This window comes from Parasteatoda tepidariorum, chromosome 9 (genome assembly GCF_982258835.1).
Source record: "Parasteatoda tepidariorum strain Cologne lab strain chromosome 9, Ptep-v5.0, whole genome shotgun sequence".
Taxonomy (NCBI): Eukaryota; Metazoa; Arthropoda; class Arachnida; order Araneae; family Theridiidae; genus Parasteatoda; species Parasteatoda tepidariorum.
Window position 1 is genome coordinate 24,381,162 of NC_141763.1, and position 14,463 is coordinate 24,395,624.

The window sequence follows — 14,463 nt, forward strand, 5'->3', positions numbered from 1 at the left end:
AATTTGACATATATATATATACGTAAGTTGACATAAATAAATATTAACATAAATTGATACATATTTCACTAATTAAATTTCAATATTTTAACTAGCACATATTTAATTATGACATACATTGAAGTTCATTCGAATACATTGTGGTAGCCATAAAAAAAAATCAAGCCGTTCGCTTGTGAAATAATAAAACAATGAAAAATTCAAAATGACAAATTGACGTTTTTACATAACATTAGAAATATTGATTGTAGACTTTAATTTAAAATAAAGATATAACATGATTTGATATGTACAATAATTGATTTTTGAAAAATGAAGAACATAATTGATGAATATAGATAAATTATACCTTGATTCATGATAAAATAACATATTTGGGGAAAATGCAGTAAATATATTTTATCAGAGAAATATTGTTCCTTAAATACAATGAATTTGCAAAAGAATTTAACGTTCATAAGTTGATAAATACATATGCATTAATTGGCTATATTTTCAGAAAATAAAATTTGATGTAATTTAATTTAACATAAGTAAAAGTCTACTGTGAAAAGTTCAGTGAATTTAACTTGAGAGTCTTGGAAATAAAAATAGAACTCACTGTGATTGAGATGTTTCCCCGATGATATCCCGCAGAAGACGTAGCACTTCTTCATTTTTGAGCAATTCCTGTAATTCTTTGATTAATGACACTAATCGGTGAACAAGTTTAGGCGTTGAATTTGATGTTGCTCGAAGGCTCCTTCTGCTGGGGCGGGTCTCGCACCCAGTATAGTTGGCTGTGTGGTTTCTGTAACAATTACAGCATTTTGGAGGTGTTGTTCTGTCTTTGTTGCATTCATGAGACCTGTGGTTTTCAGCGCATTTTACACACCTTGCAGGCGCATTGCAGTGACTTTGCGTATGTCCATAATTTTGGCAGTTGTAACATTGTGTAGGTCCTCGACCTCCTCGAAATCTTTCGATTTTGATCGGAATCTGCTGTATGTTGTTGACTTCGAATATTTTTTGGTGATTCGCCGTTGATGTTAGGATTATGAGAAAGAGTGGAAGTAGCCGATAGGCCTCTCCCATTCTCTTCTTAAACTGCACTATTTTAAAGGTTTCAACGTTGTTTTTCTGTAATTCTGTATTGATGGCATCTGTATCAAAGTCCACAGGCAGGCCACGGACCAAAACCTTAATAAATCTAGCTTGCGGTGTTATTTCAGGTTTGCTGGGTGGATCCCATACTTTGTCGGTATCCTCCTTAGGTTTTGTTGTCGGCAAGATAGTGACGTCATGTGTTGAGTTATGTTGGCTAGAAGAAGGACAGCTGTTTGTAGACATGAGTGTAGAGTTATCTACAATTGTTTTGACTGCATTTTGCTTTTTCTTCTTCTTTTTTCTTTTCTTTGCTGGTGGTTCTGTATTATTGTTGATATTGATGTCCGTGTCAGTTTCTGTATTGGGTGTTGTATTCAGGTTTTCATCTTTATTTTCCAAGGTTATGTCGCCAGTGCTTGGATTAGTTTCAGTCATTATTGATTCGACTTGGATGGATTTTTTATTCATTTCCTTGTTTTCTTCTGCTTGAATTTTCCTCTTCCATCTGACGTGATAAGCTGCATTTGTCAGTTTTAGGAAGTAATTGTATTCGTAGTCTCCAGGGTAACTTGATCTTATTTGAATGAGCAGTTTGCTAAATAATTTATCTAAACGAATCAGCTCCTCTGTATCAAACTGAGTGTAAAACTCTACGAGATCGTCAATATGTTCATGTTCAACTGGTGGAAAGTATTTTTTTGATATCCCACAGATAGCAATGATTTCTTCTAATGACGTGGATTCTTTGCAATGCGACGGTGAATTACGACCAGAGAATGAGACCTTTCCACCACGAGCTGCTTTATGATACGGCATGAATAGAAAAAACAAAATGGCGGGCTCAAAATCCAGACATCAAAATGGCTAGTTGACAGTATTATCGCTTCCTACTCCAGAATCTGACGAGATCAAAATCAGTATCACTCACCTTGTAAAGTTCAGGATAATCAGCATGAATTCAACATAACCGGCATCACAAGGGAGAAGAGGACATCAGTAGAGCATCACCTTTGAATGAAATATCAGGATCGTGAAGCACCATGACTTGAGGAGAAGCCTCCTTCAAAAGCCGGCATTAGCATTTCAGGATGTAAGCCGGATTGCCTGAATTCGAGATCGGCACAATCAAAAGATATACCCTCTCCTATCTGTAACTATCAAGATTTCTTTAAGATTTTAACATATCCTATCTATATATTAATCTGGTTTTTTTCCAAGATAAAATAGATTTTGTAGAATAGTTTAAAAAAAGAATAAGTAAACTCCTCCCGAAAACTAACTATAACTGAAATGTTTTTACTACCAGCCTTTTCTCTTTTCCGTCTCGCTTTCACCCCTGCCTAGAGGTTCAGTTCTTCCTTAAAAACGATGTATAAATAAACGTTACACTAAAAGAAAAATATATTTAATTTGATTCAGATATATTATCCTAAGTTTATGTGATTAAAGTAGAAAAGTACACAAATTTAGAAAGGCTTATTAGTTTTCGATTGCATAAAAAAAGCAATCAAAATAAAGGTTTAATAAATCATTAAATAAAGATTTATTTATTCTTTGATATAATAATCATTCAACGTGTAGATGACATAAGCACTTTTTTTCAATAATCCATTAAAAAATTTATTTTGCTTATTAATTTCAGATAAAAACTGAAGAGTGCCCGAACTTGTTTAGGCAGTAGATTAAGGTCTGTGCAGTTGAAAAAGATTCTCTTTAAACTTTGAATAGACTTCTATTCAAAGTTTAAAGTTATTCCTCTATAAAAACACTTAATCTGCTTTTTTAAAAACCTTGACGCCAATTTATATTTAAGTGAATCAAAACTGATTAATAGATAACGTGAAAAGACAAAAACATCAAAACCAGTATGATTTTTCCCAATCATAAGTTGAGTTTAACCAGCTATTGACATCTAATATAAATTAAATACGGTTTGTCGTTCGTGGATGGCTCGATAACATTTTAAAGTTTTTTTGTGAGAAGACAACTTTCTGCTGAGGTAGAGGGGTTGGACAAAATTTCGGAAACACTTCTACACTAACTCAATGTAAACATTATTTCTTTTTTCCAGCAAATATCTTGGAAGAGCTTACTTAGCAAAACCCTTGGTACTATTCGAAAGATCTCGAATGAAACTTTCAGAAATGGTGTTCTTTTTATTCATGCAAACTTTACAATTAATCAAAACAATTGTAGGAAGTTAAAAGCTTATTTTCCTTTAATTTAATACCACTATAGGTAACCAGACTTGCCACCTTGCTCCGGAAGGCAAATAAATATTTTCGAGTGGTAGTTTATTAACTTATGATTCTTGGTCTAATAAATTCAATTTCTTAGGTTTTTATCTACCACTATTTCTAAATAAACCGAAAGTTTATATCATTCGTCATTTAGCTCCAGGTCAGTTATGCAAAGATGCCAATTGCTCCGGACACGCCAAAATATTTTAAAAAACCGTAAATAACTACATAGTAAAAGCTGCAAATATTTGACTACATTTGCTTTTTTTTTTTAAGGGGGTTCAGTACCTAAAAACCTTCAAAAATTCGAATTTGAGATTTTGATCAATAATTAAACTAGAAACTATTAGCTTTCTAACGATATATTGCTTTTGTTTGAAATCCACGTAGAAGTGCACTTAAACTTAATTTAAAAAATGTAAACAAACCGAAAACACCCATGCCACGCCCACTTTTGACAGACGATTTCGTAAACATTATAATGTCCATTATTTTTTGTATGTGCTATTACCAAGTCATTAAAAAAATTTTTATAATTTCAACTTCACAATATCTTTAGTTGATTGTAACTTTAACTGGATTATTTGTTTGTTCTTTATTTCCATGCGATTTTCGAGAATTTTGAATATAAAACTGAGATTTACATTAGTTTGATTTATTAAGTCTATTTTTGTTTTGTTCTTTTGTTTTGTTTTTTTACGTTTCTTTTATTCTTCATTACGATTTTGTTCACTTACGTAAAAGAGAAGAAAATAAAGTACTGAAATGCAAAAAAACATTGCTTATGGACCAGGATTGTTTTGAAGCTGTCATTACCGGCATAGATTAGGAATTTCGTTTACATTATTCAAATTTACCTTAGACCGGATTTTTTTTTTCTCCCTAATTTCTAGTTACATCATTTTGATTTTTTTTAAATGTTCTTTACATAATATTTCTAATTTTGAAGTAAATTCTTATTTACAGTTCTTTGTTAATTATTTCTGTGTTTAGAATGTTTATCTTGAAATATGCATTTTCTTAGATTTTTTTTGTAATATAGTTATTTTTTTTAACAAAAATACTTTTAACTCATTTAAATTTAAACAAAACATCTTGGTAAAGACTTGAATATTCAATTTTCATGAATAAAATTTATGGGTGATTTATGAATTATACAATTTTATAATTATCGCATTCAGTTTGATCATTTTAAGGGCTTTTTATTCGCTCGAAAAGTGAGGAGAGTATAGTATAAAAACCTATTTTTCAATCAAATAAAAGAAACATTTAAGAGTAATTTGTTTGAAATGTAAGCAGTACGAGATTTATAACTTAGAAACAATTTGATTTTTGAATTTAAATTTTAAATATTGTTGGTAGTCTAATATTTACGCTTTAAATGCAAATAACTCAAAACTATGTTTTTTTTGCTTCGATGTACCTTTTCTTGAAAACTATTGATCACAACACTTTGATATTTGATTTAAAAAGTTCCTTTAGTACTGTAGTTTGTGCTGAAGTGAGCAGTTTTTTAAGAGAAACTTAATATTTTTTTTAATTCAAAATTTTCGGATGAAAATGTGAAGCTTTCAAAATTTTCTGACATGCTATGTAATTTATTTTTTTTTAATTTCTTTTAATTCACTAAATTAAAAAAAGTTCACTTCAGTATAATCTAGAATATCTATTACATACACAAAAAAAATTTCAAAGCTCTAACTACGATACTTTTTTTGAAAAGGTACATCGAAATATGCCATTTTAACATAGTCAACATAGGAGGTACCGAACCCCCTTAAACTATAGCATGACATAAGTACTAAAAATGATGGATTATATAAGCCTGCGAATTATTTAGAAATAGTGGTAAATAAAAATCTACTAAATTTAATTTATTAAACCAAGAATTACAATTGATAAACTACCACTTTAAAATATATATCTGCTGTCCGGAGCAAGTTGGCATCTCTGTTCATGACACACCGCTTAAAAAGTAAGCAAAATTAGTACAATATTTGCAAATTTTAGTTTGTAATTGTTTACCGTTTTTTACATTACTATGGCGCGTCCGAACCAGTTGGCATCTCTGGGTAACCACCCGTAATTACCACTATAATTAAAAAGCAATATTTATTGAATTCCCAATGTCATTGATTTATTTTGAAATTGCTGGTATTCAAGCATTAAAAATGCCTCCTCTCTTATTTTATGTCGATTCATATTGTAAAAGCATCTTTGAATTTGTGACTACAGTTTTGTTAGGTAAAATCTTTCAAAAGAGTTGCTGTTAAAAGAAGGATTATATACATAGAGTTAGTACAGAAATGTTAGCATATTTTTGTCCAACTACTATACCTCTTAACCTTGTATCGCTAAATTGTTTTCTTTCAATAAATTTCGTAAATGGAAATGAAAAATTCCAGTGTCATATTAATGTTTCTATTTTAACCAATTTAAAATCTTCCAGATAACCAAGCTTCTAAAGCAAACGACTACACAGGTCCAAAAATGCGTGTTCGGTTTTCACTTTACGTGGGAGACGAAAAAGATGTGATCCATACTATTTCCCTCAGAGTTCCAGAGAACTACACGGCTTATGAAGTGATGAAACTAGCTGAAACAGAAGATCCAAAATACACGTAAGTATTTTAAGTTCTGTCCCTATTCTGTTTACCTCTTCGAGGGGCGAAGGGATAAAAACTTAGTCCATTTTAATGTTTTAAAAATGTTTATTATCTCTAAACTATACGGGCATTAATTAATCACCTTTTTTTACTGGCCAAATGCTCTGAGAAAACAGAAGAGTCACTCCTTTGAAGAAACTCTTGCTGCTCCACGTTTTCAATTTCAGACTGTGACGTCACGGAGTATCATAAACTTCTTACTACAAAAACATAATTTTTCGCATGTAACTAGCATTCCGGGTTTCTTTTTTGTAACTCCTTTTTTATGTAATATATTTTTTGAAAGTAATATAAAATAGCAGCACAGGGAATAAGGCATATTTTAAGCCAAATATTGTAAACCTAAAATAATAATTAATCAATAACACCAACGATGATAGACTCAACCAATCAGGTTACTGTAAGCAATCTAAATGATGTATTGCCTGCTGCTTTTGGCAACAGTTGTCGTTGTAATTTTGAAGACATCAATAGAAGCGTCTTTTTCGACGAAATTTGTCTCATGTTATAATCTTTATGAAAATATCTCTTTTCTCAAAAGGAACTGTTTATTTACAATTGTAATTTAGTTTCATAATTTTTTTCTATTTTTTGAGATTTTTTTTCTCCATCTTATCTGATTAAACAAATTTAACAATTGTAGTAAAATATCAGCTTGTGTGATTGTAACTCACAAGAATTCTCATAAAACACAAAAAGAGAAAACTTGATTTTTTTTGTTACCCCAGAAAACGCAAAAAATGCCAACTGAGGAATTTGAAAATTATCTGCAAGAACATATCTTGATGTGAATAAAAACACAATATATTTATTCTGTTCTTTAGGAACTTTTAAATCAGTTACGTATCTTCGAAAAAAAAGCGGACAAAAATTTAGAAGGTAAAAAAAAGTGAATAAAATAAATTAAAAAAATTATTAAAATCCTGAACTGCAAAAGTAAAATTAATTAATGCTTGAAACTTCTTACAATTTCGTAATCTGTTTTTTACTGTCATAATTCTAAATATTTATGTTTTATTTTAATTAAAACGCCTTACTTTTAAATATCTATGAAGTAAAATTTCGGTAATTATGTGCCCGAGAATTATTTAGTCAATTAAAGTAAATTTAATAAGATTTTAAGGTTGTTTCCCAGTGATATAAAGCATAAAACATTACCATCACTGATAAAATATGTTAAAATTAGGTTTCTAAATTTTGGAGGTAGCCGGTTCAAATTCAGCAGTATCACCCAGCTGCATCATTGTGACGTTCTTTTCTGCTGCATGTGGGATAATTTATGATTTCGCACTTAATTATGGATTTGATAAATTTATTTTTGAATGATTTTGTCCACCACTACATTCTAACTACGTAAACAAATTTATTAAACCTATTGTTCTTTTCGAACTTCAAATTCTGGTCCACTTATTTTTGCCCCGTGAGCCGTTCAATCTTATCTATATAATCAATACTCTTTATATTTTTAATCGTTGATTTTTTTTTCAAGTACCACTTCTAATTCCTTCCGGTGGTAGAAAATAACAGCATTGTTACTTTTTAACCATTATTACGTAGAATTTTTTCTAGTGATATTTTATTTTTGTCCCCCAAAATATATTACTGATGTTAAATGTATATATTTTTGTCTGAATTTATTAATAGAATTTATTTATAGAAATCATAAATTATTGCCAAATAACTTTTCACAGTTCTTAGGGAAACCGTTGCAGTTGAAGGGTATACGTTTTTCTTCCATGGGCTATTATTGATTTCGAAATTTTTATTCTACAAGGCCTCCTTTTCTACAATTTAATTATGAAAAAGAGATTGTAAAAAATATTATTAGTAATTATTTTAAATTACTTTTAATTAAAGTAGTGGCCGGCAATGTATGGCCTTCGGGCCGTACATTTTTTTTGTTGTTGTTTTTGTATTTGACCGTACGTTCATATATTTGGATTAAATACTTGCTGGCGAGATTGCAGGGTGGAATTTACTAACCAAGGCTGCCAATTTTCGGTAAAGACTATAAGTACTGGTCGTAAGAACATATCATTTTTATATTTAGTTTGGAGATATAAATTACTCATCACTACCACTATTTAGTAACACTTTAATACATGTGTAATCCATCCGCAATGCTAATATACAGCTGCAAAAATATACGTTTTTTAACTGTTTGTGGAACTTTTTTAACTGTTTATAATGGAGGAAATCATGAAAAATCACAGAAGACATCAAAAAAGAAAAAAAAAGACCCGGTTTCTAAAAATATATTAAATCGAACTATCAGAAGATTTTTCCCAGTGGTAGTGAAGAGACGCATAATTTTTTTTTTTATTTATCCATTTTCGTCACCACTTAAAACCATTTCATGTTTATTAATGTGTTTCGTTTACCATAATTATTTTTTTCATCTTGGTCGATATCTATGCTTTTAACAAACATGCATAAATTAGTGTAAGGTATTTCTGCTGAATATTAATTTTTGTATCAATTTCTTTGCAGTTTTATATACAAAAAGATTTCAGGTATGATGTATGTGTATCAAATTGATAAAACGATTAATGATCCTGAAAGAGGCTATTTCTGGATGCTTTATCAAGGCCGAGAAAATGATAATGCAACTCTTAACCACTACAATTTGAGTAAGTCGTTCATGAACTACAATATACACTAATTTACTTCTTTGGAGATGTCTTCTGAGAAGTTAAATATGCAAGTTAAATATGCAGTTGATATGTTAATTTTGCACACTTTTTAGAAGGCTCAACGCGACGAAATAATTACAAAATGGCGTGTCTAATAAGCTTTCGATTTTACTGACTACTTCGTTTATTTACTACTCCGGAGATGCCAACTGCCCCGAATTAGACAAAAAAATTTAAAAAGCGATAAAGAACTACTAAGTTAAATATGCAGATTTTATGTAAATTTTGCCAACTTTTTAGAAGGCTCAACGCGACGAATTAACTACAAAATGGCGTGTCTTATAAGCTTTCGATTTAATGACTACTTTAATACTCCAGAGATGCCAACAGACAACGAAGTAAAACGGAACTATATGTAGTCGCTGATGATTTCTTAAATCCTATGCCGCTATGGTTTTTTCCTTAACTTGCAACGGAGTATAGACCTCATTGTATATTTCCTCCTTTGTTCTCATAAACTGTTTCATTTAATTAAGCAACTAAATAAGGATGATTTTTAATACTCGCTCCGTCCCAAATCAGTTGCCACATTTCAAGCCGCAAATAACTTCCGATGCTATTTAGTAGATCGACACCAGTAAAATTACACTACGAATAAATTCACGATTCATTTTCTAGAAGATAGTTTTAAACGATAACGGGTAGAAGAGTCTTTACAAAATTTGACGTGGCTTTTTTTTTTTTGTTACAGTACCCCTAAATGACAGAACTTTTTTTAGCGGAATCCTGACTTTAAAAATAAAGTTCATAAGTAGCAACTGTTAATATACCAACCAAATAAACATTTTTTGTAATCAAAAACAGTCTTAAAATTTATTTTTATGTAAGGCAGCTGAATTCACTGGTCTGCAGCTGTTTTTAGTTTAGTAGTTTTTGTTGTATGCTTGAGTTGTAGTTAAATAAAATTAGGTGAATTATAGCTTTCGAGAAAGAACTATTATAAACTATAAGAATGGTTATCAGAGAAAAATGTATCATTATTCTGGGATTTGGTTATTTTATTTTGAGTTGAAAAATTTGACGATAAATACTGATGCAAAAATTTGTGATATTCTTTTCGTAAATCCTTTTCGTATTTTATTCGAACATTATAATGTTATTGGAAAGTTTTTTTTCTTCCAATGAGCTGCACAATCAGTCTTCCCGATGAGCAGACCTAGTGCGTTCTCCAGAAGTGGTATCCACTCTTTCAGGACCACCACAGTGCGTGAGATACCGTTGGCCATGTTAATTTGGATATCTAGTTTCTGCCACACAAGATGGCAGCGCCAAGACTCTATTTTAGATGCTAAAGTGCACTAGGAATTTACTTTTGCCGGAAATGACATGAGCCAATAAGGCACTCTAGGTATCTTTTACATGCCGCATAATTGTACGACATAGCCGCTGAGGATTTTCTGCATCCCGAAAATCCGGTGTCTGGGCCGGGGATCGAACCCCTAGACTTGGGTAAAGAAGGCCGACGACAAACCAACTGCGTCACTCTATTGGAAAGTATATAGATTTATTTAAATTCTATTTCCTTTTTCACAGGCACTTTACTTAAATAATTTCATAAAATTAACCAAAAATATTAAATAAATAATAGATTATTGGTCAAATAAAAACATAGTTGAAGGTTTTAGCTTATCTGCTTATAAAACAGCGATAACTTTAAACTCCTGTCTGTGCACGGGAAAGTCATCTGTAATAATAAAAAGAAGGGTTAGTCTATATATCTCTCTCATAAGACCAGAACTGTTTGAGGTAGTATTCTGAGATTTGGACAGAGGGAAGGGGGTATTTTAGACCCTCGGCTAGAAAATTTTCATTAGATCGTTCTTGGGCTGATCTACTAAAAACGTGTTATACTAAGGTGAAGCCATAGGGTGGGAGAAAATACGATATTAAATAGATAAAAAAAATATTTCAGCATCATTAACACACTAATGCCTAGAAACGAAAAGTGGTCTTGTGATGAAAAACACAAATTTAAAATATGTCATATAACATCTCTCTTATAACTATCACTTCTCATTTAAAATTGCAAAAAAATTAAGTTTAAAATTTAATTAAATATTATTGTAGTTAATAAGCAGTAGTGAATGGAACTATCTGGTTTTGTTTTTCGAAATAAATCTTAATATTGAAACATTAATTTTACCCCCTTTTTCTTATAAAAGAACGCTTAGGACATAATAATTGCTTTTACCGGATTCAGTGATTCTCTTCATTTGCAATTCATAACCTCACTGTAACTCCATCAAGATCAAGCTACAGATCAGGGGTTTCCAACTTACATCAAATGGCGGGCCGCAACTTTATCAAAATTTAATGTAGGACTCTTTTTATGTTTGAAGAAACATTAAATATTAGTGTCAGATTTTTAAGCTGTACAAAGCAAAAGTATTGAATTACAAATTAAAATAAAATGTAGATTTTTAAAAATACTTAATTGTTATAAATAATATTTAAAAAAATATTAAATAAATAATAAAAATTCGGGCTACAATAACTTTAATGTGTACCTATGTATTAAACAATTAATGTGCAACAGATATCGAATTGTTAAGATATATAGCTTTAAAAAGGTTGGTATTAAAACTTGCATAATACCACACAAAATGTTTAATGAGAAAATTTAGGTTTGTCTGCTGCAACCCCCAGAGAATAGATAGTTACATTTTAAATTTAAAATTTACAAATCTGTGTGTGAATATTTTCGTCCAAAATGAGTGGTTTCAAAAAGTTAAATGGGAGAATTTCTTCGAGAAAATTTCTGATACACACACACTGAATTATATTCACGAAATACAAAAAAATTAAATGAAAAAGAGCAACATACACGATTATTTTTGTGTTTGAATAAATATTTTCTTGGATGCAAAAACCACCGAGAAATAAATTTTTTTTGCACTGTTGGTATGTTAAATTTCATAGAAACGAAGAAATTAGGTTTCTATTAACGAGAAAAGTATTTTAAACCCATACAGATTTTTTATGAAAATTGTCCGTAAAAAAAATGATAACTAATATATTTTAGTTCGCGGGCCACAAAAAAAAGCTTCGCGGGCTGGATGCAGCCCCCGGGCCGCCAGTTGGAAACCCCTGCTATAGATGAACAGGAAAAGGGCCGAATGTCTCATAAAGCTTAAGTTCAGGTAGTTATCCAATTCGAAGAACAGGATGTCAATTAATAATAACCAGAGAATTTAACTTCAACCTAGTAGCAAGTTCGTGACTACTCTTGTTTATTCAGAAATATTAATTATAGTGGTTATACAAAATTATTAAAATACATTTAATTTTGTTACTATTCTTATATTATGTATAAGCCTCATAGCACTCTGTGTTTCATAATACTTTATTTGTCTGGAAGATTATGGATTTAATTTACCACCATTGTGTTAGGTTTACAAAAAGAATCAATATTTTATAAACTTCTAGAAATGTATTATTTATTTTCTTTTCTTTTTGTAGGTCCAGATCAACTTGTTATGCAGGATAAAGAGCATCTCGTCATGTGGTACAAGAAAGCTCATTTCTGAAATAAGAAAATCTCACAATGATTTATTTTTACTTTAACTAGCAAAATTGTACTTATATTGTAAAGAAATATATTAAAAAGTCATTTCTGATTGCAATAAGTTCAGTTAATATACATGGTGGGCCCAAATTATTTGTTAATCTTTGACGACAATTCAAAATTTAAATTTTACCGATTAGTTCTTTTAGGAATAAAACCAAAACTTTTTTTAAAAAAATAATTTTGTTTTTAAAGTTTATGTCTTCTTTTAAGCGTGCAAATGCAAAAATTTTATTAAATTCTGCGGTATCACATCTTATGTCTTTTACGAAAAATTTGCAATTAAGCTGTGCAATATGATGAATCTAAAAAATCGTTATAGAGATCGCGATGTATGTTCTTATTTCGGAAAAGTGTTATTTTTCGGAGTATTTTATTCTGACATCTTTTCAGTTTCTTTAAGTGTGATTGGGAGATGTTACACCAACCTGGAGATGAGTAAGATAGGATGGGTCGGATCAAAGAGATGTAGAGTAAAGCGTTTGAATCTGAGTTCCACTTTAAAGTTCTGAAGAAGAATTTGTAATTTGTGACTGTTTGCTTGTGCCTTACTGATAATTGATTTGACGGGATCTTTCCAATGGAATTTGCTGTTTCTTCCAGACCAAGATTTTTCGCTCTTTTAAAAATGGGAATCATTTCGTTAAAACGAATTTTGTTTCGGAGAATGGTTTTTCTTTTAAGTTGTGTATATCAGTAGTTTCAACTTTTCTCTGTTCACTTTAAATTTTTAGTCTAGCCACCAAGTTTCTATTTCGTTCAGCTTTTCTTGGATGTTGGTGTTTTTGGATTTGAAGACCGACGTGCCATTGAAGTGGGAACACTTGCGAGGATTTAGAAAAACCCTTGTTAGTAATAAATTATTAACTTGCATAAAAAGTGTAGTTTGAAGAGAGAGTTCGATTGCATATTTGAAATAAGCGATGCGAAAGCATCGTTGAGTTAAAAAAATTTAGTACATATAGTCAAAATAATGTCACCAGATCAAGTCAATTACTACATGTCATCAAAATACCATCGAAGAATCGTTCATGAAAATTAATTTGTGCTTAAAATTCAACTCATAATGTTATCTTTTGAAAACTTTGTTGAATAATGCACTTGCAATTTCTTCTTAATGCGTCTCATACAGATATATTTAGCATAATAAATTCTATATATAGGTTTGAGGTAAAAGAATTTCAGGAAGGTTTTGATGGGGTATAGCATAGAATAGATAGGATGATATAAAAGATAGAATATATATATATATATATATATATATATATATATATATATATGCGAAATAAATGATAATATTTTTGCTCTCCAAAACATTTTACTTTTTTGCTGCAATTAACTTGTCGTAAAAAGGCCATTTATAAAAGTGTTTAAATTTCTCTTTTTTAGATGAATGACATTTACAGGATAGAGACCATAAGCTCCTTGACTTCTTAATTAAGTTAATAGAATTTTATAGTATAATAATTCATTTTTTAAAAAACAATATTTTACTCAATTCTGATTCTCATTTCATCATATTCATCTCCACGGGAAGCAATATTTTTCTTTCAAAAATAAGTTGTACTTTTTTCAAATAAAATAAAACTTTTTTTTAACTCTTATTTGGAAACAAGTTTTTCATAAAAAAAAAGAAAAGAATTATAATAAAATAAATTAAAAAAATATTGAAAACTGTCTTTTTCAAGTAATAGTGTGTAGGGAGAGGATTTTCGGTGGTAGTAAAAACTTATTACACAAGTAATGCACCCAAATAAAAATAAATATGTAAAACCAATAAAAGTAAAATTGTTTTATATTACGTCTCCATGTAAAAAACTTAAAAAAATTTTTTTTACTTAATTGTTTTTTTTAATTTTTTTTTTAGTTTTATGCCTCTTTGTGTGCGAAATGCTGAATATTATATTTGGAATTTTTCGAAAAAAGTGCATCAAGCATAGAGCTTTAGTTTAAATTTGAGAACTCTAGTTAGCTGGAAGGTGGTCGAAATTTTTTTATGACAATAATCTACACTAGGAGATTTGAATTTACTTGTACTGATTTAAGTATTAAAATATATTTCTTGTCCAGGACAGAGCTCTAGTTTAATCTTAAACACTGAAACTGGGCGACAAGTGGTCGAAAGTTGGACTGATGACACTGGAAAACAATCTTTTTTTCCCTGTTGCATTAGGATTCTTGGTTATTTTCGATCGAGTCATCGAATACATATT

At 30.2% G+C, this 14,463-nt stretch overlaps 1 protein-coding gene across 4 annotated transcripts in view; it reads left to right on the forward strand.

Annotated features, from left to right (window-relative positions):
- The window catches only part of LOC107455829 (uncharacterized protein CG3556), a 33,387-nt gene extending 21,079 nt beyond the window's left edge, over positions 1-12,308 (forward strand). For 2 of the 4 annotated variants that reach the window (XM_043051529.3, XM_043051524.3), the window contains 3 exons: positions 5,776-5,947; positions 8,483-8,622; positions 12,145-12,308. In XM_043051529.3, coding sequence (XP_042907463.2) covers positions 5,776-5,947; positions 8,483-8,622; positions 12,145-12,212 — 380 coding nt within the window. In that variant the 3' untranslated portion in view covers positions 12,213-12,308. The remainder of the gene's footprint in view (positions 1-5,775; positions 5,948-8,482; positions 8,623-12,144) is intronic. The other 2 variants (XM_087151052.1, XM_087151053.1) reach the window with 1 other exon arrangement.
- The last annotated feature ends 2,155 nt before the right edge of the window (positions 12,309-14,463 follow it).